Source organism: Synchiropus splendidus, chromosome 3 (genome assembly GCF_027744825.2).
Source record: "Synchiropus splendidus isolate RoL2022-P1 chromosome 3, RoL_Sspl_1.0, whole genome shotgun sequence".
Classification (NCBI taxonomy): Eukaryota; Metazoa; Chordata; class Actinopteri; order Syngnathiformes; family Callionymidae; genus Synchiropus; species Synchiropus splendidus.
In genome coordinates, this window is record NC_071336.1 from 21,169,474 (window position 1) to 21,197,116 (window position 27,643).

A 27,643-nucleotide genomic window follows, 5' to 3' on the forward strand; every position below is an offset into this window, starting at 1 on the left:
TTATGGTTTTAATAACAGTTATCCCTGGATGATCATTTGTTGTTGGAAAAAGCAGACTAACGAGGATGAGTGAAGTTAATGATTTACTGATAGTACTGCAAGTATATCATGTAGAAAATGTTTATTTTGCTTAAAAAACATAGCAATGCCTTCACTATCAAACAATATGTTCAATATGTTTGAACACACCTCGAGGCCAGGCCTTTTGTCTACATACATATCTGAAATTTGAAAGACAGATGGAGTAATTGAGAGTAAACGGGATCTAATCTGAGCAGAAAACCTTCATGTCACTCACTTTGTGAGATGAAATGTTCTTCCCCAGCCACCATGAAGAGAAAATGCAGGGTGTCTCCCAAGCTAGACCAACTTCATTCCTGTTTATGGCATAGGCAGCTTGACAAGGCTGCGGTAGAAAAGCTCCTTCATGACTAAATGGAAAAAGAACCAAGCATTCTCACATAGAGAAGCATTTCCTGGCTAGTATTCTCACAGTGCGACATGTCCTTCACCCTAGAACCTCATGACATTTTCCACAATAAAGTAAATCGTCACAAAAAAAGTGATATATGCAACACTTGATCACTCTGGGGAAATAAATTTAATCAGCACGACGGGATTTCACACCACATGTCTAACTGCAACCTGCGAAGAAAACAACACTTCTCAAACTGCCATTATAAAATCATTTTTGACACACGTCCCTTTGTCCGGCCACTTCATCATTAAATACAGAAAGAAGCCCCTCCCCATTCAAGTCTCACATACTCCAGCATTCACAGCTCGTATAGTTCAGGTAAAAGTCGAAGGCCTCTGTTTCTCTTCTCCCTGATCCACTGGAGAGTCTGTGACCGAAGCCTGTCTTTCTACAGCAAGGACCAGCCGTTATCGCTTCAGCAGCTTCTCGTCTGCGCTCAGTCCATCTTGAGGCTGCGGTAGATGTAGCGAATGAAGGCGAGCGAAGACCAGAAGGAGATGCTGCCCAGCATCAGGGAGAAGACGAATGCCGTCAGCAGAGAGTAGCCGAAGAACTCTGTGCTTTGCACTAGGCCACTCATCGACGAGCGATTCTTGTAGTAGAAAACAGAGTAAACAAAGATGAAGATTCCGGTGGAGCCGGTGCTGAGGACGCTGCGCCACCACCATCTGTAGTCCTCCCCAGACAGCAGGAAGTAGGTGAGCGCCACTGAGATGCACGCCCCCACTGACAGGAGGATGGCGAAGACACACAACAAGATTCCATACAGGGTGTAATGTTCTCTTCCCCAAACAGTGGCAAAGATGTAGTACAGCTCCACTGAGATGGCACTGAGGGACAGAATCAATGGATGCAAAAGATTCATAAAACCATACTGACATCTTTCATTCTTTGTTTTACTTAAAATGTCTGGCTGTCAATTTACACTTTTTGCTCACCTGAACGGCAAGAAGCCACCGATGGCCATGTGCACGGCGGTGTGTTTGTACCACGGCTGAGCCGGAATTTGTCTGGAGATGTTGCGCGTGCGGCACGGGGCCTGGAAGCTGCCCGCGCGGTTCTTTCCCACGATGCCGCCGATGACAGTCAGCGGGAAGCCAACCAATATCCAGGCAGCTAGCAGGAGCAGAACGGTGGTGACCGGCAAGGCCTGAGTGGAGCCGCACCACCAGTGGATTGAGTTCACAATGCTCCATGTTAGGAAAAGAGGAGCTGTGCGGGAGACGTAAAAAGTTAGCATATTATATGTCATAACAATATTAGCAAGTCAAGTCTTCATAAAGCATGTTTAAAAAAAAAGTAGAGCAAAATATACAAAACATATAATGAATTAACTATAACGCACCAGAAAAAAGGGTCGATGTGAGGATGATGTTCCAAACCCATCGCTGTCCATTAATTTGTGTGTAAAAGCTACAAGAAACGTATCCTGACACGCAGCTGGTCAACGCGTACAGGACGATAGCAGCGGAGTTGATGGCGCCATGACGATGCACGTTGAACATTCCCAGCAATGCCATGATGATGATCCCTGTGGAAAGGAAAGTAATCTGTAAGCTGTGCAAGTCAAACTGCAGCAGTGTAGTTGGTCAGATGCCCACCAGTGGCAAGGGTAAGGAACTGAGCCCCCACCCCCAGGACGGCACACAGAAGACTCTTGTAGGGCGGAAACCTGAAGACGTCCGTGTGGATGATCTTCCAGCCGTTGTCACTGTGGTCCATATCATCACAGCCACCCTCCTCCTCAACGTTGTATCTGCAATGAAGCATGAAAATGAAACATGAAAAGGATGCTGAATTGGTCTATATGGTTAATTCCTCAGATGTCCACTGATATTATATTGTCAGTAGAAAAACAAGCAAACATTGCATTGAGGAATTACATTTGTTTGACTCCTTGCTTATGACTCTGATCTGAATTTCAACAGGTATCTCGACTTTGCATAAAGGTGTTCCATGGGCTCCATGACATAATTCATTCAAAGACACCATTTGAATGGTGAATAACTATCGAACATTGAGTGTAAATTTTCGTTTTCATATGCATGAACATAATGAGGGGAGATGAAGATGTAAACAAGCTGAAAGTTGAGCGAGATACAGGCAAAGATTATGGTTTCTGTGACAAAGAAGAGTTGTTTGTTTCTATCAAAAGACCTGACTTATTTGAACCATATGATTTTAGAAGGAATAATGAATGGTGATGGGTCTGAAGGTTAATAGATGGCCCTGAACACTGAAAGGTAATATACAAAACACCTCACCCTAGCACATAAACAAGGGGACATACTCATTTTTTTTATACATTGATACCATCTTGAGCTGCTTTTGTTTGAAATGTTTGGTATGACAGTTGGTTTCAGAACCAGTTTAAGGACATGCATATATGTTCACTGGAAGAATTAGAAAACCTAGCCACTATGAGACGTTCCGACATTTCTTTGACGGTGGGGAAGCTAACTAGTTAGTTTACATCAACACTACATGGATCAGCCAACAGGAAAGTCACCTCATGACATCATACTATGGTGTCTCTGGACATTGCAAAGAGCAACACACCATTCAATTTGAATTCACACAGAAATTGTTACATTCAACAGAAGACCATTTCAGGCTGAATATTTACGTCTCCAGCATCTGGTCACTGATGCTTAAAATGTAAACACTACAGCAGGTTCTTCAACTAACCTGGCAAAGTCGTTCTTCAGGACTCGCATGAGAATAATGATGACGAAACCCAGCAGCAGCACCACCAGCACCAGTGAGTTAATGATGGACAACCAGTGGATCTCCAGCGTTTTGGGAAAGAAGGAGTAGTCTCTGAGGCGTTCAGCTCTACGTGAATAAGGCAACGAAGACTCGAACCAGCGCACGCTATAGGTGTGCGTAATGGTCAAGTTTCGGCTGCCAACTCCCACTCCGACCCCAGCTGACCCGGCACCCTCTTCCAGAGGGACTGGTTTGACGTCCTTCACCGATACATTGGCGAAGATCACAGAATCCCCGTTGTACTCGATATTAAAGTCCAAGTGGTTCCATAGATCCACCTGTTGATGGAAAAATGAAGTTATAAATGGTCCCAAATTCCTTAAAAGAGTACGTCAACAAATAATGACAAAAGTAGTACTGAAGCAAAACGTTGAAAAAACTACTAAGATGCTGATTTAAGTTTGTGAGTGTCAAGGCTGACAATGTGATCTATTAGGAAGTGGTCCTGTGAAATGTAGTGGATGGAGTTTCAAAAGATTTAAAAAACACTTTGAGTAAATCACTTTGCTTTAAATCCACACAGCACATCGCTGATGAAGTATATTGCATTTAATTTTTTTTTTAATTTAAACTAAAACTAACAGAGTCAGAAACCCAATGCTCCACACTAAATGTTTGTGGAGTATGACTGACACATTACCTTGTGAGTGTGAGGCAACAGGCCTCCTTCTTCCAAGTATCCAACGAATCCCCAAATGGGAATGTCATCCAGGACAAACTCAAAGTAGTACAACTCCTCAATAGCTTCCCGAAGTTGCTCAACCTGAAGAACATGCATGCAGTATGTTACCCATCATTTCATTAATTCACAAGGAAAAAAAGTGTCAGGAAATTTACAATTTAACTGTGTGCGTATGGCAATGAATGGACGCACCACTTTCACCTGTATTAACAAACATTTCACTGAAGGTTTTATTAGCCATTAGAACAAGGATGTGTGTACCTGCTCTCCTGATAAGGTGAGTTTACAAAGAGTTTTTTTCTCCACGTTCTCTCTGAATTTGATGTGATATAAAGACTCTGCCATCCTGTCACCATCCAAAACCTCTCCCAAACTCAGAGATTTGTGATGCACCTGTGAAGGACATGTTACAATGAATCTATATAGTTGAATGAATATAGAAATGAACAGCAAAAAAAAAGTGGGGAAAAAAGACTAACCTTCTGTGGTCTGCAAACCGGCAGGGTGTAATAGTGATATGTCTCCTGGGGGTTATGATAAGGGCCCACTTTGTTAACATAGAGAGTCACGTTATCCCCCTGCTTGAAGCCCACTGCCCAGCCACAGACAAGGCTGAGGAGCCAAATGGACTTCAGGTCCATTTTCCTGAGGTGACCTCCTGTTCTACAGTGTCAAACTTTGTAAGAGAATGAGACAAAATGGGAAAATTAATTCACAAGCCGGTAACAACAGATTTTTTTTTTGTCAAGCATTTACATATTTTGTAAGCAATATTTTGACAGGGAACTGTTTGCAGTGTCACAACACATTTTGAACTGCATTTGCACGATAGTTTCATTTCCTGACCTGAAGGTGAAAAAGATCAGCAGCTACTTCATACATCGTGTTAAATGTCTCCCAGGATCACAGCACACGCTTCACATTGTTGCATCGCTGGCACGGTTTCAAGAAAGTAACACACCATTTGTAGGAAATCTAAACAGATCGACGACATTCAAAATTACAACTACAAGCATATTATTTTAGAATGAATTAAATGATAAACTAATGGTCCACTCAAAAGCAAGGTTTCTGATCACTGAACCAGATAAAAAACAAAACTGAAGTGTATTATAACCACATAACTTTGGTATTTGAATATGGGGATGGATGCTAAATTGGTTTGAATTAATGTTATATGACTGGTGACTAAGACTCTTCTCACAGCTTTATGTTAGGTTTCCGCTGGCCAAAAACAAATGAAAAAAACCCACGTCTCGCTCATACATGTTTACCTTGGCACAATAATATGTGCAACAACCACACCTCGAACCACTGATCTGTTATAGATGTTATAATTCAGCTATTAACTAGCGTGATAGCCACTTATTACACAGTGTTTAATATTAAAATGGACAAACATGACCTCACCTTCTAGGAAAAATAGAGGGGATCTCGAATTTCAAGTACCTACAAGAGTAATTATTAGAATTACTTAAGTTTCGAGATGCAACTTGAGTAACAAATATAGCAAAGTGCGTGGCATAGATAGTAGAAAGACCCAACTGAACGTTATCGGTGATGAGAACATGGATTCAGTCGAGTTCTACAGACCGTCCACAGTTCAATCGAGTCAATGACACTTAATTCGAGTAATTCAAAAGTCAGTTTGCACTGAATAAACGACGAGAGAGCCAAATGTATAATCATGTGGACTATAACTAGTCTACGTTTGATGAGAAGGTGTGGCTGGAAATAAAGATTTAAAGACAGATATAGGTATAAAAATCGGTAAATACTGAAGCATACCGAAACCCGCGCTGCTTCAGCGCAAGATGCGAGATGCGATCAAACCTGTCCTTCCACCGGGTCTGTAGAAGCGAGTCGAGGCCCCGGAAGATCTCTGCACTCCGGTCTGAGATACTGGAGCTCAAACTCGGTATTTGTTCAAACACATGTTGCCCAATTCACAAGACAGCATCTTGGGAGTCGTATACATATCCCCCCTGAAGCTAGGTAGTTTGGTCAATGTGCACCATAAAGCGTCCGATTCCACGTCACCTTAAAAACAAAATCACGACAGCCCGAGCGAGTTTTCCGGGGTGGGCGGAGAAGCTAAAACACACCTCCGATACGGTCAGATAGCACTGACTAATCCCTTCTTCCCGGCCGCACGCCACGATAAATACTCACTGTAATCCACACGTCGGGTAGCAGTGGTACCAAAAACATTCAGACGCTTTATTTTCACCTGCAGCCTGTAACGTTGCTCCGCTGCACATCTTCCTGTCCTAAGCGCAGTGAGACGAGACCTGTGCAATCGCTCACAGATCCAGCAGCGCAGTGCTGTGATATGTCAGTGACGATCCGCAGCTCGACGTTTTGGTTAGTAATGCCTGCCTTGTTATTTCCCGCGAAACCACCGCACGTCCTGGGGGCTTGCACGGGCAGCAGTGTTCTCTTTATACGTATGTATTCCGATAAAACTTGAATTAGACGTGAAGGACTTGATAGTTTAGGACAACGTCTATGAAAGGAGCATGAGAACCGGTTCCGTGGTGATGTAACTTTCCCGGATTAGCCGAGAATTTCCCGAGACCAACCACTGTTTATCTAAAAGTTGGCGGGTCGTGTGAAAGCTTGTTTTAAAAACTAAGGCTTATAAAGCTTCTCAGCGGCCGTTAACTCGTCGTTCAAGTACAGGGCTTCCGTTCGGGGAGTCCATGGTTTTGCTGAACTCAAAACCGTTATCAGTGCGTTGTTCGCTTGCCTTGATCTTTACGGTGGCATCCCGTTTACTCGACCACAGATGATGCTTTAACTTTAAGAAAGCTTTTTTTCATCTCCAGTAATATTATTGTGACTGTTGCGTCTTATTTATACAACAGTACTACACTGTACTGGCATGCTATCTGAAATATTATTCAATAAATTCAGTCAAACTCAAGAAAAAATGGTTTTATTCCTTGGCCAATTCAATTTCAAGCACAGTCTTTAATGAGGCTTATTGTTCCCTTCTGGTTCCGTGATCGCATGTCTCATGTTGAGTTAAATTGCAGATTGTGTGGACCTCACTTGATCACCATGGGAATACATGGGCTCGCCAAGCTGATTGCTGACCATGCACCCGGAGCCATCAAGGAGCAAGACATCAAGAACTACTTTGGTAATAGAACACCAGTCACACAGCAACATTTTCCACTGCCCTTCACTACGTTTCATATCGACTTGTCAAACCGATTGAGTGCTGCAAACGTCGAGTCGATAATTCTGACCTTCCTGACCCGCTATGTTTGTTATTGTTGTTGCCAGGTTGAAATATAGTTGAATGTATTTCTCTGTGGTAACAACCAGAAATGCATCTAAAGTTATGTGATTACAGTGTTATCAATTAAAAACATTACAAAAATAGACCCCAACAATGATCATCTACAGCTGATGAAAACCTGGTCTGGCGACAGTCACTCCATTCTTCAGAATCTTCTCATAACAGGATGGTTTCAGAGATGGAGGAATGCGACTGTGGTCAAACTGTAAACAGATGGGTCAAAAATTGGGTCTGATAGTCTAAGTGGCTCTCACTCCCCTGTTGTTGCATTGAAAATGAGGGTTTTGTTGCCTCCTGAAAAGCTACTGTGTGTGCTGTTTCACATCACAACAGAACAATCTGCCTTGAAGTCATTGCAAATACCGTTTCTCTTTCTCAGTGAAAATCCCCTTTTCTCTTTAGTGGTGGAGAAATTAACCTTTTAATTTTGTTGCCATGTAAAAGTCTTTTATTCTATTTGTAATAACGTCATTTTAAGTACTGCTTGTAACTTTTGCAGGGAGGAAAATCGCTATTGATGCATCAATGTGTATCTACCAGTTCCTGATTGCTGTGCGACAGGATGGCAATGTGCTGCAGAACGAAGATGGGGAAACAACTAGGTATGAAATACCTCGTTCAGATTCCTCTCCAACTGTCCACATTCTATTCACTGACCAGTAGCATTTTTTTCTGTTAATTTCTCAGTCATCTGATGGGAACATTTTACCGGACAATCCGCTTGCTGGACCACGGGATTAAGCCTGTGTATGTGTTTGATGGCAAACCGCCACAGCTGAAGTCAGCAGAGGTGAGTATATGCAGCGCGTAAAAGTGTTTGTCGTTGTTATTACCATGACTGTGTAGTTGGTGCAATAGCTATTTTCTAACTCTTGAATGTATTTGTTTCCTTTCAGCTGGAGAAGAGAGGGGAGAGAAGAGCAGAGGCAGAGAAGTTGCTGGCACAAGCTCAGGAAATGGGTACAGTAAACACCATTTAACTGTCCATGGATTTTGTTTGATTCCATTCGTCACTGACCTGAAAGCAATGTTCCACTGTATGACTCTGTTTATACTTTAATTTAAATTTTTTTGTTTTCCTCGATTTGACACTTCAATGTACACAGTGTTTTGATGCATATGGTGGTAATCGCAGTGACACACACTCGCACTTTGGTCCGCACGTATATTACTATCACTGTCGCATATTATCACATATATTATTGCAATTGCACGTTTTTGTCTCAATTGTTTCACCATTATTCAGTGCTCAAAGTGCCATCATCCACACGTTTGTCATCTGTTCAGGCGAACAGGAGAACATTGACAAGTTCAGCAAGCGCTTGGTGAAGGTCACCAGGCAGCACAATGACGAGTGCAAGAAGCTTCTGACCCTGATGGGGGTGCCGTATATTGAGGTACCGTCATGACACTGTGCCTGTTATTTGACGACTCTCCTAAAACTCGCGGTGGTGTTTTCAGGCTCCCTGCGAGGCTGAGGCCAGCTGTGCTGCTCTGGTTAAGTCGGGCAAAGTGTTTGGTACTGCGACGGAGGACATGGACGGGCTGACCTTCGGCACAAACGTCCTGCTCAGACACTTGACCGCCAGTGAAGCCAAGTAAAGTGGTTCTGCTCCTGACTCATGAATCTTTCAACGTGGCTCCTTTTTTATGGTCCTTCTGCTCCATTAGGAAACTACCTATTCAAGAGTTCACTTTCAACAGGATCCTGCAGGATATCAACCTCACCAAGGAGCAGGTAAAGCTCATGCCTGTACATTTTGGAAGCAAACTGAATGCAATTTTGGCTGCAGGTTAGCGTTAATGGTCAGTGACAGCCATCATTGACACAAGTAGTGCAGCATGTTCCCAAGTGTCCTGTGAATATTGACACCAAGAGGCAATTTGTTGAACTTTTTTTGTTTGTTGCACTGATCAAAAACAAATGTATATTTCCTGCATTTATATTTTCAGATAATCCAGATCCAATTTTGTTTTCTTATTTTTCTCTTGAAGCGTGATGTGATCTCAAGATGAAATTGTGACAATAATTTCTTGTTAAGTAAAACCCGTCTTGTGGGAAGAAACCTATCAGACGGTGACTGCTCCACCTACAAATGAAAAGATGATTGACGTTGAAGTCGTTGCCAAGTCTGCATATTGTAAGTGACTTTGGCCTCGTCTTTCTTGAGCAAACACTGTTGGCAGATGTCGGTGTTCTGGAGATTCTCTAGGTGTGAGCTATACCCTCACCGCGCTGATTTAATACAGGATGCAAATACGCATGAAACTGTGCGTCTTTCTCTTCGATGAGAAATGAAAATAGCATGCACTCATGTTTATCCCGCTCATTGACATGTTGCTTTGCATAACCCTTCCCCCAGCCTATCACCCTAACCCTACCATCCAAAACAAATGGCTAGAAGTTATTTTGACATTTTAACCCTCAAATTGAGACTTAAACTTGGGGATCTGTGAAATATCCCCACAAATGCAAAGTAGGTGTGTTTCCACAAATTGGTTTTATATTTTTGTATTTACTGTCTGGAACAATAGATTATTTTACTTTATTTGTCAAGAGAAGCTTATGGGTGGATGCATTTTATAAAACATTTCAAATTGCTCCTGCACTGTTTTGTGACTCACTTAAATACAAACCTGTTTGTGCAGTCACATTTTGCCGTTGGACTGTTCTTATAAGTGAATTAAATTAAATTCTTGTCACATTCTCATGAACACTGTTGCGTCTTGCTCCACCCTTATTTGTTACTGCACAGTTCAGTGATGGCTCTCTCATGCGTGCCAGTCTGACTTAATCATCTTAAACAAACAGTCGTTATTATTTGATGCATTTGTTATGGTATGAAAATATGCACCACCCAACTCTTTTTTTTTTTCCTCCCTTCTAGTTCATTGATCTGTGTATTCTGCTGGGATGTGATTACTGCGGCACCATCAAGGGGATCGGACCCAAGCGGGCCATCGACCTGATCCGACAGCACGGTTGCATCGAAGAGATCCTGGAGAACATTGACCTCAATGTGCGCTGACAGTTTTACAATACCCCGACACACGGGTGTTTGATAAGGTTTCCTCTGAAGTATGTTGTGTCTTTCTTCTTGTAGAAGCATCCTGTTCCAGAGGACTGGTTGTACAAGGAAGCTAGAGCTTTGTTTCTGGATCCAGAAGTTGTTGACTGTTCAACAGTTGACCTGAAGTGGAATGAGCCTGATGAGGAAGGACTTGTCCAGTTCATGTGCAGTGAGAAGCAGTTCAGGTAAAATAAGATAAAATTGTGATATATTTATTGGCCACCAGGGTGCGTTGTTTGCCATGAAAAGCTCGTTAATACCCTGCTTTTTACTTCACCTTGAAGATAAAACGATCTTCCTCATTGAATTCTGTGTTAAAGGTTTAGTCGTAAAACATTGTTTGACTGTTTGCGGTGTGTTCGATCAGCGAGGACAGGATCCGAAATGGCTGCAAAAAAATAGTTAAAAGCCGACAAGGAAGCACTCAGGGACGTTTGGACTCCTTCTTCACTGTAACTGGATCTCTGTCGTCCAAACGGAAGGTACCATCTGGACAAATATCTGCCCACCATTTTATGGATACTCATCCTTTTACAAAATTATTTCATGTTTTTTCATCATTTTAATTTTGCAGGAGCCTGAAGCAAAAGGATCTGCCAAAAAGAAGCAGAAGACTGGAGCGACGCCTGGCAAATTCAAAAAGGGCAAATAGAGTTTACAAGTAAAAGTTGTCAGATAAAAGCTCATCCCTAAAAGTAGCCTCATCAATTGAGCTGTGATAAGCAACGCATGTTCAAGATACCTTTGCTCTGACTGACTGTTTTGGACCAATGGTGTCAGACTTACATGTTTTTTTGTGTAACAGTAAATAAAAAATTGACCCTTTTTTGTGTTTATTTCTTGGAAACTTTTTTTTTTTCTGACGTCCACAGCTGGTAAGCTTGATGCACTTTTTTCAGATCAACAGTTTCCTGTTTCCGCTGTATCGTTCACCTATTCTATGTCACATAAAGTTAAGTTTAGCTAAAGGGTCACTTACATCATCTGTAATTGTTTTAGTTTATCGTAGTATAGAAATAGTTTTCGTTCCAACCAACGTAGTCTCGACAGTGTGCTGTCGGAAGGTTTATTGAAATCAAGCTCATCCCTTTGAGAGACTTGACAGTGCTAGTTAACAAGACATTGAGTGGCTGATGATGTGCTGCTGACTACTGGTCCATCAGCTGTCACTCCCTCTACACTGAAGCGGTCTGACGTCATGACTCACCTGTAGTTGCTACCACACCTAAACTCATTATCGTCTCACACATACAGTTCTGTCTGTCAAACTTTAGCTTCCTTTGTCTTCTACAGTTCACTAGTGAAATGAGACAAGCTTGAGTTGTGCACCAGTTCTTCCCACAGTCAAAGATAATAACCAGTAATGGGAACCATTGTCTAGAATTACTAATGAAGTATTGTTCTCATTTCATACTCTGAACCGAATTTGTGTTGGAGCCAAGTGCTATTCAACTTGACTTGTGTGATTTTGTGACATCTGAGAAGTGATTTTATTTACTGTTCAAGTTTTGATTTTACTTTCTAACATGATTTTGTGGAAGATTTAAAAAAAAAAACAGTTGGGGTGAAAGTTGAGATTATTTATGGTTCTGGAATTACCTCACTTTAAATGCGACCTTTGCAAATTGGCTTGTAAAAAACGTGTCATAAGGGCAGAGACTGATGGACGTTTGAAGGAGCGGAGTCTGAGAAGTGAAGATGGGGTGTTTATGTGTGTTTGTGTTTTCACTTTGTTTGTCATACTTTGTGGGGCTGAATTCTTGAACACTATCCTTGTGACGTATGACATTGTGGGGTTGGCTGGTCCCCACGAGGATAAGCCTCAGTTTGAGGATGAGGACTTCAAAATAACAGGGTCATTACAATTGGGTTTCAGTTTGGTTCAGAGTCCTGGTTAAGGTTAGCCATTTGTTTCGGATGGCTAGGTTTAGGGTGTAAGCCTGGGGAAACCATTATGTCAATGAGAAACCTCCACAAGGATAGAAAAACACGTGTGACTGCACTTGTTCAGCGGATCATTCATAAAGCGAATTAAACCAGTAACTGGCGGTAGAGTATGTTACACAGGATCAGGATGTAGCGTGTCAGAAATAGTGTTGAGCAAGATGGATCTCAAGGTCAGCCACGTTTGTTTATGTCCAAATCGGAATTTGGACATTTATGAGCAGCGTTGCCACAGTTTCTTTGAAAAAGTAATCCAACTACTGATTACTGATCACTTCCTCAAAAAGTACTTTACCGATTACATTAATTTAAAACTAACTTAGTTTACAAGTTACTTTATCAGCCGAGGACAGCTCTGAGTGGCTAAACAATATTTCTATGCCAAATTTGAGATTGTGTTTTTGAAACAATGTAACCTAAGAACAAGCCTTAGGGTTCCAGTGTTTTGATTTTTACCTTTGTAGCTAAGCTTTAGAACCATTTGCCTGGCCATGTTTGGGGTCATTTTTTCAGCACAATGTCAGCTATATGATTGTACAGTCAATGTTGTATTCTGACACACTGTAACCCACAGCACTGAAAATCACTCACCAAAAGCAACAAATCAAAGTGATATATTGCTAGTCAAAAATGTGACTTTCGTGTCCCGCATATGAGGTCATGCCCAAAGACGCAGTTAAGAAAGCCATTTTTAATATTTTGCTTCACAGTCGCAATGGCAAAAATAGTAACGTACGGCGACTTATAACTTAATCTTAATAACTTTAATCTGATTACTGGGTTTGAAATAGTAACATGTTTTGTTATTGACAAAACTGCAGCGCCTGGTGAGATTTGGTTGAAATTGCGTTAATAGTAGTGATCGTAACATTGCTATTTCCTGGAGGGAGCGGCGGAGGCTGCGGGCCACTTGTTATTTGACTGAGGCCCCTGGTGAAGATTTTAGACACACGTGGTGAGAGTCCACCGACTCACTGTTGGTTTGCTTATTTATTGGTCAGTACTTGGTCTACTGAATCTATCGGCAGTCGCAAGTCCATCGATGTCAAATGAGGCATGTGTCGGTTCATTCGTATTGGCAGAGACACATTCCTTTCCTGGTGACTGGTACGGAGCGGTGTGAAAAACACTCACACCCGAGTGTGAGAGGAGTTTTCTGTGGGTGTGAAAGATTGTTTTGGCCAAGGCAGGGCAACATCTCACAATAGTTCCTGCTCAACTTCTAGGCGTAAATACGGTAATTATAACTTTCTGTCACTTAATGAATTGGCACAATATACCTGAATCTCATCGTGGTGAATAAAACGTTTTTTTAACCGGCTGAAACAATGAATTTGATATCGGCCTCCCCTTGTTACAAGAGCAGACGTGGTATCGGTAGCACCGCGGAGGTGACAGCAGGGGGCGGCAGTTATTGAGAAACGCGGAGTTCGCAGCTGATGCAGTGGCAGAACTTGACGGGGGTTGTAAAATGCTGTTGATCAAGTTCTGCATTGTAATTTACAATACTCTGACAGCTCGCCTCTTTACCGAATTAAATGGGCATTTCACTTGTTCCAGTCCATGAGTCATGGTTCAGAACCACTTGGCCAAACCATATTTTGTCATGACTCATGTTAGGTGGGTTTGAATTATTGAATAGAATATTATGCTGCGTGACTGGCTTCTTTCACTAACTTATATTAATTAGGTTGTAATATGCAAACTGGAATAATTATTCTCCCCAGGTTATGAGCCGCACCATCCGCCCGGCTTTGATTTGTTTGCCATGCCGAATTTCTGGTTGAGTCAATGCCAATCTTCAGATCAAGTGACTTTAAAACAATGACGCTCGGTGAAATGTGTTCCGCAGTGTATTCATGGTAACAAAGGCAAAATGCCAGAAACTGTAGGCATGAAGGTCGATTTGTTTTTGTGCCTCTTCTTTGAGCCGTCTTTTAAGCCCCAAAACAAAACTGGTTGTGTGTGGGGGGTTAACTGAACATCTGCAGCTGCTCAAGTTTTGCTCAATATGCTGCATTCAATTTAGATTGACTTGATATTGATCAAAACTGCAGCGACCCTTAAAACAAGCAACATGATTAAATCAGGTTAAACAGCTGGTACAGTTGCTGGTGTAATGACGACCAGTGCCACGTTGCTCTAACTGAGTGCATGTTTTGATACGGAACTGTCAACTGCCATTGATCATTTAATCCTATTTTCCATCTCACATTGATCAGATAATCAGATTTGCTAATGCTCATTGATCTCTTCATCCTCGCTGGTCATCTCCGCCATGTCAACAGCTTAGAGCGGGTATGACGGTTGATCCTGATCTGGGGTCAGTGTCACACAAACACGCTAAAGAGCCTGCCAGTTACACTACCAAAGCAGCTGGAGCTCAGAAGTAAAAGATAGAAACAAGCAAAAAAAAAAGGTTTTTAAAATTGAGGAATCTGTATAGTAATAGCAAGTTAACAATATGATTTAATGACCAAAGCCAAAAAATAGAATACTTTCAACTTTTTTAGTCAACTGTCTCCTTGCCTTCAAATCCTGACTTATTAAGAATCAGGACTTTTTTTTGTTACTTCATTCCAGCAGAAGCCTGAAGAAAACAGATCAACTGAAAAGAATGTTGTTGACAATGTTGTGTCACAATAGTTTGACGCAATTTAGAGATAAGCATGATTGAATGATGATCCGTCTATGTTGTGCAACATGTTCCATACTGTTGGAGGTGGAGCAAAGACACGTGAGTGACAGGTCGGTGCGGGGTCCTCAGTCCTGAGTTTTCATGTAGAAAGAGCTGAGCCAAAAGGCAAGCTCTCAATTTACTGGGTGATTTATTCTCACCTATGGCTGGCTAGACCTCATGGTACCTGCTTAAAGCCCTATGGTGTATTTTTTTTTTAATGGAACATTTCGGTCATCAGTCTTTGGTAATAACCATTAGTCATGAGTGTTTTGCGGCAGCGACATGCAGAGTGCAGCACTACAACATATAAATCCTTATATTGTGGAGGAAATGCTTCCGGTTCATTCCACGCCGCATGTTGGGCACTGGATGAAAGTGGCCCTTCAGCACAGCAGTTCAGCCAATCACAAACACGAAATGGTCACATGGCACCAGAAATGTATTCAATCTGTGCACTTGAAACTGTCGCCTGTGGGGCAGTGCCCCAATTTTGGCAATTGCTAATATTATTTTGACACTCTGTTGACTACTTCCATGTTCGTGACAATGCAAACTTATTTTTGAAATGGGAATGAGGGTACTTTGAGTATTGTCATGTTATCTGATAACAAGTGGGCAGCGCACTGGCCTATAAACCCCCAAATCCAAATCCTGGACAGGACTTGTATTAATGTTTAAAAAATAATATCTTTCGTGTTCACATACGGAATGAGCTGTTGGACAGTGAAATTGGCAATAGTAACCTTTTTTGGAGCATGTGAACTGAATCCAGGGTTTATACTGTATTTCATCTCTGATGTGCCAAACTCTAAGATTTGGTCTGTGTATTACACACATGTTCATATCAGTCTATGCTGTGCCAGTGTCTGCTTCATAACAGGAAGCATTTACATGTGTAAATAGGAACTCACTGAACTTCCTCTCTCTTGCTATTAGTGCAGCGTTTAAGACAGAGCTGCTGCATTTTCAGCAAGGGCTTTTAAATGCATAAATACTTCATGGAGTTGATGCTTGCAGCACTAAACTACTCCCGCATCAAAAGCCCTCTTTTAGCATTCAACACACTCACAGCAGTTTGACAAAGAAACTTCTAGTCTCACTGTGCACACTTAGTATTTGCAAATAAACAAGACTGTTCTTCTGCTTCACTGCAGGATGCCCGTGCAATGTGGTGTTCGCCTCCTTTGTAAGCATGAGGCCATCTTTCCTCGGTAGAAACCAACATCATTGTACACAAGTAGAAAACGAAAACTTGTCCTTATGCAACGTCAAGCACGGTCGGGTCCAGAGAGCTCTGCCTGTAGCCTGCTGGTGCATGTTATCTCATATTAAAGATTGAGGAGGCTCATCCCAGGACACGTGCCGTGGAGTCTCCACGGGCTGTGAATCATTCAGCTCAAATCTTCACGACATGCTGAAGCACGCCACAGGGAACTGGGGGGTTGGAAGTTCTTTCATGTAGCATGCAATTCTGACCAAGATCCGAAACATGTATACATGTAAACAACCCTCATTGAATGTTGGCAATATGTGTGCATTAATTTTGGATGGACAACTAAATTATTTAGATGTAAAAGGACACATTACAACATGTTGTGATATGTCTTAAAAATCTTAAAAACTTTAAAAATCCAAATATACAGGTACACATAATCCTCACCAAATAAAACTCATGCTTCACCTTCAGTGTTGAGGCCCGTCTGCACAATATAGAACAAAAGGTAGGTGGCAGAAGCTTGAAGTAGATGATCTGGTGACCATTTGCATCCGAAGAAGTCAGTTCATGTGTCTCAGCCATCTTGTCAGGAAGCCGCCTAGATGGTGGGGCTTTACTCACATGTCTCTCTAAATAGGAGGAGGCTCAGAGGCAGACCCAGGACGCACCAAAGAGATCAGATCTCAATTAACCTGGGAGATGAAATGGAAGAGGTTTCTGTGGAGGTGGAACTCTATGCCTCATTGCTTTGACTGCTGCCACTTTAACTCGGAAAATCAGTAGAAGACGGGTGGATGGACGACCTCTATGGAGGAAACCAGAGTGCCGATGGGAAACCCAAACACGATGTCAACATTTGCATATAGAATATCGGAGCCCCTGCACCCTTGCCAAGGGCCATTGTCAGCTTTATCAGCCTTTTCCCAGCATGGCAAGTATTAGCCGCCAGAGTAATATGGTCAATACTAACTAGTTGCTTGCCAAACAGTGAGCTGGCATTAATCTCTGGCACTAATCTCCAGCAGGCATTAGATTAGACACCACATTACCCCCTCTGCTAACAACCTCAGTAATCCCCAATTTAGATGTAATCTGACATTTCTTTAGTTTTATTCCTGATTTAAAGGCATAGAAAAAGTGACTTTCTCCTGAAGCACTGTGTGAAAACACCCATGGGGGAGAAGAGAGGTGACAATGGTGCATGTGGCCTTTTTGTCACAGAAGTGTGCTGGTGCTTATTAAAGTCATACGAAAATATATCCCTTTATTCTCTGCTTATTATTTCAATCAACCACTGACTGTATACTTAATGTTTTCAGCAAGACATTTGAAGACATCACAACCATAGTCACAGTCCTGAGCGGGAGTGACAAAATCCCACTAATAAAATAAGCTCTGTTAGCTCCACATCCTGTTGATTAGCAACTAAACAGAAATGTGAGCGTCTAATCCTGGGGGCGCCCCTCACCCACGCATGACAACAAGCTCCCCGAACAAAGCACAGATACCGTTTGTGTCTCATGGCAGAACAGGTTTGGCCTGTTTGGAAGACGGTGAGGTCAATTATTTAAAAAGGAGCAGTCGCTAAAGAGGCATTTTTAACTTCTTCATGGTGGTGTGCTTTAAAAGGCTAGTTTAACTTTGTGATCTGATCAGGTCTGATTTTCCATTTGAACGCAATGTTGATCTATCTATCTAAAGGTCAGAATGTCTAGACAATACCACAACGACAAGATCATTTGTGGGACAGATAAAGGACATGCAATCTGATGTAATCTAAAGACGCAATGGAATAGGACAACACAGAACTTATAACAATGTCTCTTCATTCAGTCTCCGGAAGGAATCCCGCTCTATCGCTCCCACGCATCTTCGTAGTGGACGTAACACAGCCTTCTCCGTGACGTTTTTGTTTGTTTTTAAAATCCACTATTCACTCCACGACTCATATTTACTCCTCTGCAGCACCATGTTCATTCCTGAGCACTATCATGCAACAAATACCTGTTGTCCTAAATACTACTAGTAGTATATAGTAGAATCGCAAATGAGAATCGAGACAAGTGTAAATACAATATTAGTTTAAGCAAAGATTATTGTTTATGTTTCTTGTTTTCTTATGTTACTTTTTTGTCTTATTTCCTGTGTAAACTAACATCTTAATAGAAACTTTACCAAAATCGCAGCCAGTTTTGTGGCTCATTTGGTGAAGGGCCGCATGAAACCGGGGAAAGAGCAGCATGCAGCTCGGGAGCCGCGGGTTGGGCCGGCCTGCCCTTCGTAATAGAAATGAATGGGGGAATCTTGAGGACATTTGCAAATGCAAGTGGTCCTGCAGATCATCTCCAAGTTTAATCAAAACTACCTGGAAACTTTTTGAGTTGTGACAGAAACAAAGGGAGCAGCTGACAGACAAGCTAACAGTGGAAATAAAACTGGACTGGGTCATCATTTCCAATATGTATTTAATCAACGCCATGCACTGATAATTTTCTCTGTTGGAAATGGAATATACTGACTCTCATTGTTTTTATATTAGACTGCCAGGAGAGAGCTATTTGAGAGAGCATCAGTCACACAGATAGATCCTTTAATTCTGAATTTCAAAATGTTTTTGAAACTTCACGTTGACCTCAAATTTGTTTTTGTCTTGTACAATTGATTTAAAAAGACATTTTTTATTTGATTTTTAAAAAATCTGGGATGAATCTTTTATGGACTCCAGTGAAGATCAAAAACCATCTCAAACAGAATAAACAATTGGATGTTAATCCTTTAAATAATTGTTTTCTCCTTCCATAAAAACCTGCCATTGAACACACACTGATTATTTACCAAATTCAATGTTCACAGAGTTTTCACCCATTTAAAGTGAGTCTTGGCAACTTGTTGGATGTTGGCATTGATGGAGTTAAAATCCTCATTCAACAATGAATTCGATTCAACCAGGAAAATACAGATCTGTAAAGTTAGTAGTTGAAACTTGTTTTGGTCACTCAAAAAGGGAGGGCCCTCAACCAGTGCCTTTGATGTCTTTATTACTTATAATTGTGAAGTCTAAAGGGCCATTTGTTCGCCTCCATGCTATGGTCACCATAGTCACATGTCAAAAATGGATGGTATGATACAATTGCAGCTCCATAAATTCTTATTACATTAGCTGAAGTAGATAACTCAATAAACATATTATTCCAAAGTTGACCTCAGGCAGTCTTTAAATTCCTCTGAGGACATTAAGAAGACGTGATGAGAAAGTAGACCACCACCTACAAGTTTAATGTCACAGAAATCGTAAATTGTGAGGGACCATGTTTGCTGAGCAGATATCATAATAGAAAAACCCAAAGTCAAAAACAGACTGAGAGTGGAAAAAAATGTCCTCTAACTGTCCCACTTAGTGATGTGCATTACTCAGGGGGATGAAACTGGACTCTGCTGAGACAGATGGGCGTGCTTGAAGAAAAAAAAGAGAGAATGTGGTAACAATGCATGCTGCAGTGTGAGGCTGCTTCATTTACCCTCAGTAGAACACATACTGTAGCTATACATGAGCTGGAGCACTACACTCCGAACTCCTCTTTTCTGCATGTCATCTAGCTACGCCACCATAGTGCATGAGTGGTTGCACCCATGCAGAGTTTACATTGTTATGCTCTATTGTACTTCATAATAACAAAACGGTCAATTAGTGCTTGTAAAAATCCTTCACAGAGATTGTGATTAAGCGGCTTTAATAGAGATAGCCTCCGATTTACTCAATAAACCGCCCTTCATCTACTCATCTAATCCGTGCCTACTTGGAACTTTACTTTGCAAATGCCATCTTATCCTGCCGATGTGCTTGCTTACTGACGCACTGGGCAATTGCTCTGCTGTGGGGAGACAGTGAGGAAGATGTGCTCCATTGTGGTACCTTGGGGAAGAGTGGGTGGGTGGATGGGAGCTGTGAAGACGTGTGTGCCACGTTGGGCCAAAGAATGCAGACGGTCTTTGATGGCAGTGGGATGGAAGAGGGGACTAAGACTAAGACGGAGGAGAGAAGGCATTGTACATGGGTCAGCCACCCGGGGAAATTATGGAAGGGATGTGAGAAGCATTTGGTTTGACATTCTTCTTGACCATTTTTTCCAATGCTCTTTCAATCAATTGACCGCTAAATAAACTGAAAATACACACTATTTCTTTTCTCAGGTGGACAAACTGTTAATACTTTTAAATGCCCACCTGAGCCCACAAGAGCTCTTCAGGTTTCCATGGTAAGAGCTGAAAGTAGCGCTAATTCTTCTGGAATAATGGCACGGTGAAAGTCACACACTTGATTGCAGCTCTTGTTTTCTGGAAATATCCAGGCCACATGTCACCAAGGCGAAAGTCAACTGCACTTAACTGAGGCATGTTTCAGCTCGCTTTCTCTATTATGTCTCCTTATGTTTCTTTTTCCATATTGCAGTTCCACTTCATATGTCTTGTTCATATTTCTGCTAGTTTTGAGATTATCATTTCATCCACCTTTTCAACGGACACTGACCTACTTGAGCTCCACCCGGAGTACAACAATTACCGAAGCTTTGCAAAATCCTCACCTGTCTTTACACAATGATTTCTCATGCTCAATAAAGAGAGCCACATATTAATCAAGAGTGAGGCCAATTTATACAGCTAGAAAAATAGTCACCACCCGGGTTTAACTAAGCAAATAGGTACACGCCCTCCATTTGGGTAGAGTACAGAAACATTATATGGCCAAAGAATGAGGTTTAGTGAACACAATGAAACACATTTTTTTTAATTACCGGATTCTTTTTCTGCAGAATCTGCGTCATAATTCCATTAAGAATCTTTGAGAAGTTCCGGACAACACTGAACGCAGTTGTTGGCCTCTTGTCAAAACACAATCTTGGAACATGCAACACTGGAAATACATCTCTGGATGCTGCAGGAGCTTGCTCAACTAAAGTCAAAAGGCCATAACCAGAGCTGAAGGCAGTCCCATGAAATATTACAGCATGACCTTTTTTGTGACAACTTTTGCTTGCCCTTATAATGGACCTCTAGTCAGTGATGCAGTTGTCTTGATGAAGCTCTCCATCCACTCAGGATTCGCTATACACAGAGCGAAAGAGCACATTGAATACAGAAGGTCATTCCTTCAGATTTGTATTAACATTATTTTGGCGAATCCGGCTTCCGATCAGCGTCCCCGCCTGACCCATCAGATTAAATGATCGGCTTCTATTACTGAATTAGAGTATAATCCGGCACAAATCTGAGTAATAAATGTTGAAAGCCCTCACCAGGTCCAGAGCGTAGGAGTGATTATAATATCTGAAGTCATTTGAATAAAGGTTTCAACGCAGTTAAATGGAAGTATCACAAGTATCACCCCCCCCATCCTTGTGATACATTTTAAGTACAGTCTGAGTAAACATGGTCTTTAATTCTTCCTGTCTCATGACATGATCAGTCTTCCTCTCCAGCTCCATTCCCACAACATTTCGTGGGAAAGTCTTCTTTGGTGTCATGGAGTCGTATGTGTCTGTAGTCCAGTGGTGACTACCTGGCCCAGCGGAACGTGGCTGAGGTTTTACTTATTGTCACAAAATACTGCCACTTGGCCAGAGTTTATGACCTCGACCTCCAAGTTAAGCATCACTGCAGCAGCACCTGTAACGCCCGCAACAACCACAACTATCTAAATGATTTAATTATTCAAACCAGGACAGGAGTCCCATCTAACTTGGAAAGGATTGTGGGATTGTCATCGTACATTTCAACGTTTTCTAGTCTTTGTGGCACATCCCTTTTTTCAGAAATTATTTTTCACTCGTTCACATATAAGATGTCATTGTGATGTAAAGTTACTCTATATCCCTAAATCGGGCCCATTTACAAAACCAAAAAACTATCTATAAGTTCTTGTTCTGCCAGGGATCCCTCTGAACTGGACAACTTTGGCATCTCCTCATTTCATATTAGATAAACTGATTATCAGTAATATGGCTTGGAAATACGACGAAAAAAAGCATCATTTAGAAGCCATGTGACATTCAAGTCTTTCTGACTTTCTGACACCAAGTGTTTGTTCACTGTACTAAATCCAAGCAAGTACGATGAAAAGTGACCCTCGTGGGCCATTCCACAGGGTCTCATGACCCACTGAGAGAATGCAGTTTAATCTGTCATAATACTTGACTGGATGCTTACTTTTCTTATCGACTTGTAGAGTTTCAGACAAAGGAGCCGTTTCTTTGACTGGACATTTAAAATTGAGTTAAGGGTTAACTGAAATCAGCTAATGGGCTTTGGTGACAGTGTAAAAGAGGAGAATGGGGGAGGGAGTTGAGGATAGACACTGGCGCCCCGCCAATGTTGATGAAAGCTGCTTAGCCCACCCAGTTGCCATGGATACCGTGAGGAGCAGCACCCAGCGTGTGTGTGTGTTTCAGTGAGCGAGAGGGAGAGAGAGAGAGAGAGAGGGAGAGAGAATAGAGTGCGGAGGGGAGATAGAGAAAGAAAACAAGCGACAGACGTTGGAGCAACTCAGAGTGGGCGTGAAAGAGGACCAGGAAGCAGGGAGGCGAGCGAGTGGAAGGGCGATTGTGTGTGTGGCCAGTGAGGAAAAGAATCAAGTGGGAGGACCAGAGGGAGACAACTGCGGTAGAATGGAGGTGCAGTCCGAGTGTGTGGAGCCACCACTTGGTGACCTGCAGCCAACAGGGAAGATCAACAAAGCTGCCTTCAAACTCTTTGGAAAACGTCGCACTGGCTCAGGAATGGCTAGCTTCTTCTCTTTCAGGAACAAAGGGGCCTCAAACAGCGGGAATTGTGACAATGGGAATTCTGTGAATGGAAATGGATCAGCATCATCGGTGGAGCTGGTGAGAAGCAAAACCCATGACGGACTAACAAGCTCAAACAACGATACTGATGGACAGAGAGGAGAAGGGATCACTGGCTTGGAAGTGGGACCGGTGAGATCACTGAGCAAATCGTTCAGTTTCTTCTCCTTGCTCCGACGTGGGAGCTTCAGGTCAAGTGAAAACGGGGCTGTACTACATCGCAGAGGGAGGGGCCTAAAGGGCTTTTTCAGCAGCATGCGATGGAGGCGTAAGGAAAAAACAAATGAGGGAGATGGAGAAGAGGCAGAAAGCAGGAAAGAGATGGCGGGAGATGTTGGAGTCTCTGAAAAGGTAAAGGATGCTACTCTAACACTTGAACCTCTGCCACATCATCATAAAGAAAATTCAGAGAAAGACTCCGATACCCAACCTGAGGAGACTCCTACTACTAGTGTTACCATGACACCCACACACTGTGTTGCCATGCCAGGGCCATCTGGCGAGCCAGATTCCCCCTTTACTTACACACCCACAGACTCACCACTGCATCCTTCCGTCACAAAAGCCAAAGCCTCAATTTCCAGCCTCACCCCGTCCCTTGCCACCCCCCCTTCCGATCGTTGCAGCACAGGTGACCCACCCTCGGAACCCACAATGGACCGCCTTTGCTCTCTTCTCTTTAATGATGTCACATCTCTCAAGAGTTTTGATTCCCTGACGGGATGTGGTGACATAATCGCTGATGCAGATGAGGAGACAACAGTGGGAAATGGGGGCAGCGGCACCAGCAGCAGTAGCAGTGGAGGAGGAGGGAATGCTGGACTAAATGTGGGAAAACCTGTTGGCCTCGCTTCCTCTATATCTCGAAGTTCCCCATCCAAACTCCCTCACTTTACTCAGCCAACGTTCTCCACTCCCTCAAACTCTGCACCTGTCTCCCTCCCAGCCCGTGCAAGGATACCCCCATCGATACAACAACCGCCTGCTGGTAGTGGTGTGGTTGCCTACATGGGTGGTGGGGAGGAAATGGCCAGCCCTGAAGGGGTGGATGATGCCGACATGCAAGGTCTGTGGCATATGCTGCCTTCCACTGGCGATGATTCCCCTGCTTTACCAAGAACCAATCAACCTTCTGCTACCACTACCACCTCTACTTTCCCCCCTCGCACAATCTCCAATATTCCCAGCAGCCATGTACCGTCATCGTCAAGGAGTGTTGATCGCAAGGTACCCCAAGTGAAATCTTTGGGCCTCAGTAAGATTCCAGTGGTTGGTGGGGCTGCAGCGCGAGGAGCAAAACCTCCGCTGCCTCACGCACACAGCCGTCATCCTACTTCACCTGGTGACAAAGAGCTTCTCAGTGATGAAGGTTACTGGGACACACCCTCAGCCACGCCCACGGCAACACCTGATGAGAGTGGATTACAGAATAACCAGAACATTGGACTATCACGTGACAGTTGCTCTGGAGACCACCTGTACGATCTTTACAATGATCCTGAAGGAGATGATCTGAACAGCACTCCTTCTCCATCCACAGAATATAAACTCAGCCCCGGGGAACTAACGACACCTCCGTCCTCTTCTTCTTCCTCCTCTTACCGTTCAATGAAAGGCAGCGCAAGTCTTCCCAGAGAGTCTAAGATCCCAGTAAGCAGCAGACATGCAACACCCCCACACTCATCGAGTCAGACAGCCCTTTCAGCGGTTGTGGAGGTGGAGTCCCCCCAGCCAAAGACCCAAGCGCCTCCTCGCAGCAAAATCCCAACGTCTAAGGTGCCCATCCGTCGATCTGGGAATAAACCGAGCTCCACAGCAAGAGGACACACTTCCAAGAAATAGTTAATATTCTCATGAATTGGCCTCATCTTTTCTCCGGACAGAGGGACTTAGGTGTGAAACTCAAAAGATCACCTCGAAAAAAGTCAGATCAATGGAGTTGACTGTCTACGCATTCCTTTCAAAAAGTCATGTTTGTGTATGCCCTTGAACTGTAGAGGTGTTAGTTCACAAGTCAGAAGGAGACTTCAAAAAGCCAGGTCAACACTTCACAGCCCTTAATGTACCCCGGAGGTTGACTCTTGACAATCTGTGAACTTTGCAACAACACATTTGCCTTTTAACTTCCTGGAAAAAAGCTCTCGGCTGCCTTTTCACAGCCACTTTCAAAATTTTGTTTCACGATAGCACACTGCAAGACGAAGCAGAGCACCTTAACAGCATGTTTTAATTCCTCCTTGGCTTATCTTTCTTTCCCTGAAATGGACCTACTCTGTTCAAGGTTCTTTTAATCGGTGACAAACTGCAGCTCCATCAGAAGATTTTAGAGCCAAAGTTGTCTTTTTTAACTTGATAAATACATACGTAACATGTCCATCGCTGTTTTCTCTGGCAACCTAACCTGCAATGTGCTGTTGACCAAATAGCTGCGTGATTTGCTTGTTGTCCTTCAGTTGAATGAGCAGACAGGTTGAGCGACTGGATTTAAAAAAAAATACCATGAATGTCAAGGTTTGTTTTTCTTTGGAACTCACGGACTACTTCACCCTACATTCACACCGTTCTGGTTCTGCTTATGGATCTGCTTGCATCTCTGGAATTGTATCCTCTCTGGGAACACCTACTGATGAATTTCCAATGGAAACACTAACCTATTGCAATAACCAAACCCTGTGCACTGGTACTTCAGAAAATAATACATCACCTCTCTCTGTGCATGTGGTCATGAAGACACACGGGTCAGGGAACATCATCAGATGCTGGAGGGGAGGGTATCATGCAACCTCACCTGCTGTACAACTTCTTCGTAGCTCCACGAAATGACTCTTCTCTGTGGACACAAAAAAAATCTTTTTTTGCAGGACCGTTTTCTTTAACTGTGATCACACCAGCTTTCCCAGAAATATTCCTTCTTGTGATTTTTTTTTTATTTCTCTGGCAAATGCTTGACGACAAAATAATATTTCTGTTTGATATTCTGTCTGGATGACTCACACTGTCAGTGGTTTTTGAACGATGGTGTCATCCTTTCAGGAGGTCAAGTATTTTTGTTCTCAATAGTTGTCAATGTCCACATTTTGACGCTTTCATTTCGACCTATGTTCAGATGTGTATTTTAATTGTCCACACTGCTAACAAAAAAATACATTTCACATTAAGAACTTGTCAGAGCTATAATATGCAAATATCCGTCAAGCTAACCCCTTCTATTGTAAGGACTTAAAAACTCAGGGGTAGTAGACAAAGCAGTAGGTGAAAAAAGAGACAAACAATCACAACAGCTATTAAATCTGAATGTAGCCAGAAGTGACTGTGAAACATCATGACTCAGCTTTGCTTCTGTAAAATGGTGATAAACACTTAACAGCCTGAAACACTTTAAGTAATGACAGGACATCATTTTTCCCTGCTTGCATGGTGTTGAATATTTAAAAAGACATTTGGGATAATCTCCCTAATCCTCACCACATGTCAGTGACAGTTGGGGGTCATTCTCATTCACGACGGCGCTCCATCTCATTTAGAGACAGATGATTGATTTGCAAGGCTTCTCCGGGTTCAGATGTCTGTTCCGCACTGCTTGTGGTGAAGGGCACGACACACAGGAAGTAACTTGATTCCAGGTCTGTGTTGAAGGCGTTTCCCATGATACATTAGCCCGGACTGAAATGTTATTCTAAAGTATTCACATGCTTATGGCAGGTTGAGAACCACACGTTCGCATTCGAGGTGACATTGAGCTGGATTGGTCCTTCTATTACAATCTATCATATCTAATTCATTTTTAGCTTCACCCGGGTTCGCGGCCAGGTCATGTGTTTACGACACGTATCGTTTCTCCGTCAAATTTCTGCAGCAGCAAGTATTCATTTGATAAAAAATTGAAATACAATTTGAATAGCTAGATTGATATCTTAGCCCTAAAAAGTACCAAATGGTTAAAGGCCAGCGGAAAACAAAGTTATCCTCCATTTATCTTCTTCCCTTGTCAACACAGACCGAGGCAGTAACTATGAATTCATCAAGACTTTGGACTCCTCCTGTAGTCGAATCTTGAATTGACAATTGAATGGACCTACATGTAGTTTGTACATGCCCTGACTGTGGGAAAGAGTTTTGCTTTAAATGATTGTTAATTTAATTCCATCTTTGGACCATCATTGCTTTCACTTTTAACCATCATTTAATTTAGTGGTATTCATTGTTGTTTGTCTTTTTCACATTAAAAAATCTGGGTAGTTTTGTGACGATTTTCAGGATCTTGTCCTCTGTTTTTGTCTTTTTCACAATGTGAATTAATTCCAGTTTTCATATTTAAAGAATAAAATTGTCTTTGAGCCATTGTTTGCCAGCACTTTGTGTTTCTGTAAACGGCAGCTGCAAAGGGCTTTAAGAGTCCTTCGAGTACAGCAAAATAGATAGTTGTCACCTCGGCTCCCCTGTGTGCCCGCAGATGCGGAAGAAATCCCCGAGGAGTTTTTGGGGAGGGTGAGAAGGCTTTTGTTGTGCAATGGCGGGTGGCTCTTTTGTTGCAGCATCACACATTGAGAGTGACCCGTTTGGCTTGTGTGTTAGCTACATTCATTGCATTTTATTGATCCTGTTAAGAGAGCCCGACAGATGTGAGAGTCTGTGGATCACCAGATGAAGACGAGGC

At 42.5% G+C, this 27,643-nt stretch overlaps 3 protein-coding genes across 7 annotated transcripts; 2 read left to right on the top strand and 1 right to left on the bottom strand.

Moving 5' to 3' along the window:
* Window positions 1-172: 172 nt before the first annotated feature.
* Window positions 173-6,238, bottom strand: tm9sf1 (transmembrane 9 superfamily member 1). 5 transcript variants are annotated; one of them, XM_053859676.1, is made up of 10 exons: window positions 5,718-6,062; window positions 4,776-4,904; window positions 4,409-4,605; window positions 4,191-4,322; window positions 3,888-4,010; window positions 3,167-3,525; window positions 2,080-2,234; window positions 1,824-2,009; window positions 1,417-1,690; window positions 173-1,308 (listed from the first exon to the last, which is right to left on the bottom strand). In XM_053859676.1, the coding sequence occupies exons 3-10, from the start codon at window positions 4,568-4,570 to the stop codon at window positions 915-917; spliced, it is 1,785 nt and encodes a 594-aa protein (XP_053715651.1). In that variant the 5' UTR covers window positions 4,571-4,605; window positions 4,776-4,904; window positions 5,718-6,062; the 3' UTR covers window positions 173-914. The 5 variants fall into 5 exon arrangements, with proteins under 5 accessions (XP_053715651.1, XP_053715648.1, XP_053715652.1 ...); XM_053859673.1 differs by lacking the exons at window positions 4,776-4,904; window positions 5,718-6,062 and adding an exon at window positions 6,102-6,238; XM_053859677.1 differs by lacking the exons at window positions 4,776-4,904; window positions 5,718-6,062 and adding an exon at window positions 6,160-6,218.
* Window positions 6,239-6,310: 72 nt separating this feature from the next.
* Window positions 6,311-11,123, top strand: fen1 (flap structure-specific endonuclease 1). The gene is made up of 12 exons (XM_053859939.1): window positions 6,311-6,376; window positions 6,968-7,074; window positions 7,736-7,838; window positions 7,924-8,026; window positions 8,133-8,196; window positions 8,524-8,633; window positions 8,698-8,834; window positions 8,908-8,974; window positions 10,125-10,256; window positions 10,341-10,492; window positions 10,675-10,789; window positions 10,882-11,123. Exons 2-12 carry the CDS (start codon window positions 6,993-6,995, stop codon window positions 10,957-10,959), a joined length of 1,143 nt encoding a protein of 380 aa, XP_053715914.1. The 5' UTR covers window positions 6,311-6,376; window positions 6,968-6,992; the 3' UTR covers window positions 10,960-11,123.
* An 11,548-nt stretch (window positions 11,124-22,671) lies between these two features.
* On the top strand, window positions 22,672-27,318 carry amer2 (APC membrane recruitment protein 2). Its single transcript, XM_053859681.1, has one exon. The coding sequence runs from the start codon at window positions 22,810-22,812 to the stop codon at window positions 24,826-24,828; it is 2,019 nt and encodes a 672-aa protein (XP_053715656.1). The 5' UTR covers window positions 22,672-22,809; the 3' UTR covers window positions 24,829-27,318.
* The last annotated feature ends 325 nt before the right edge of the window (window positions 27,319-27,643 follow it).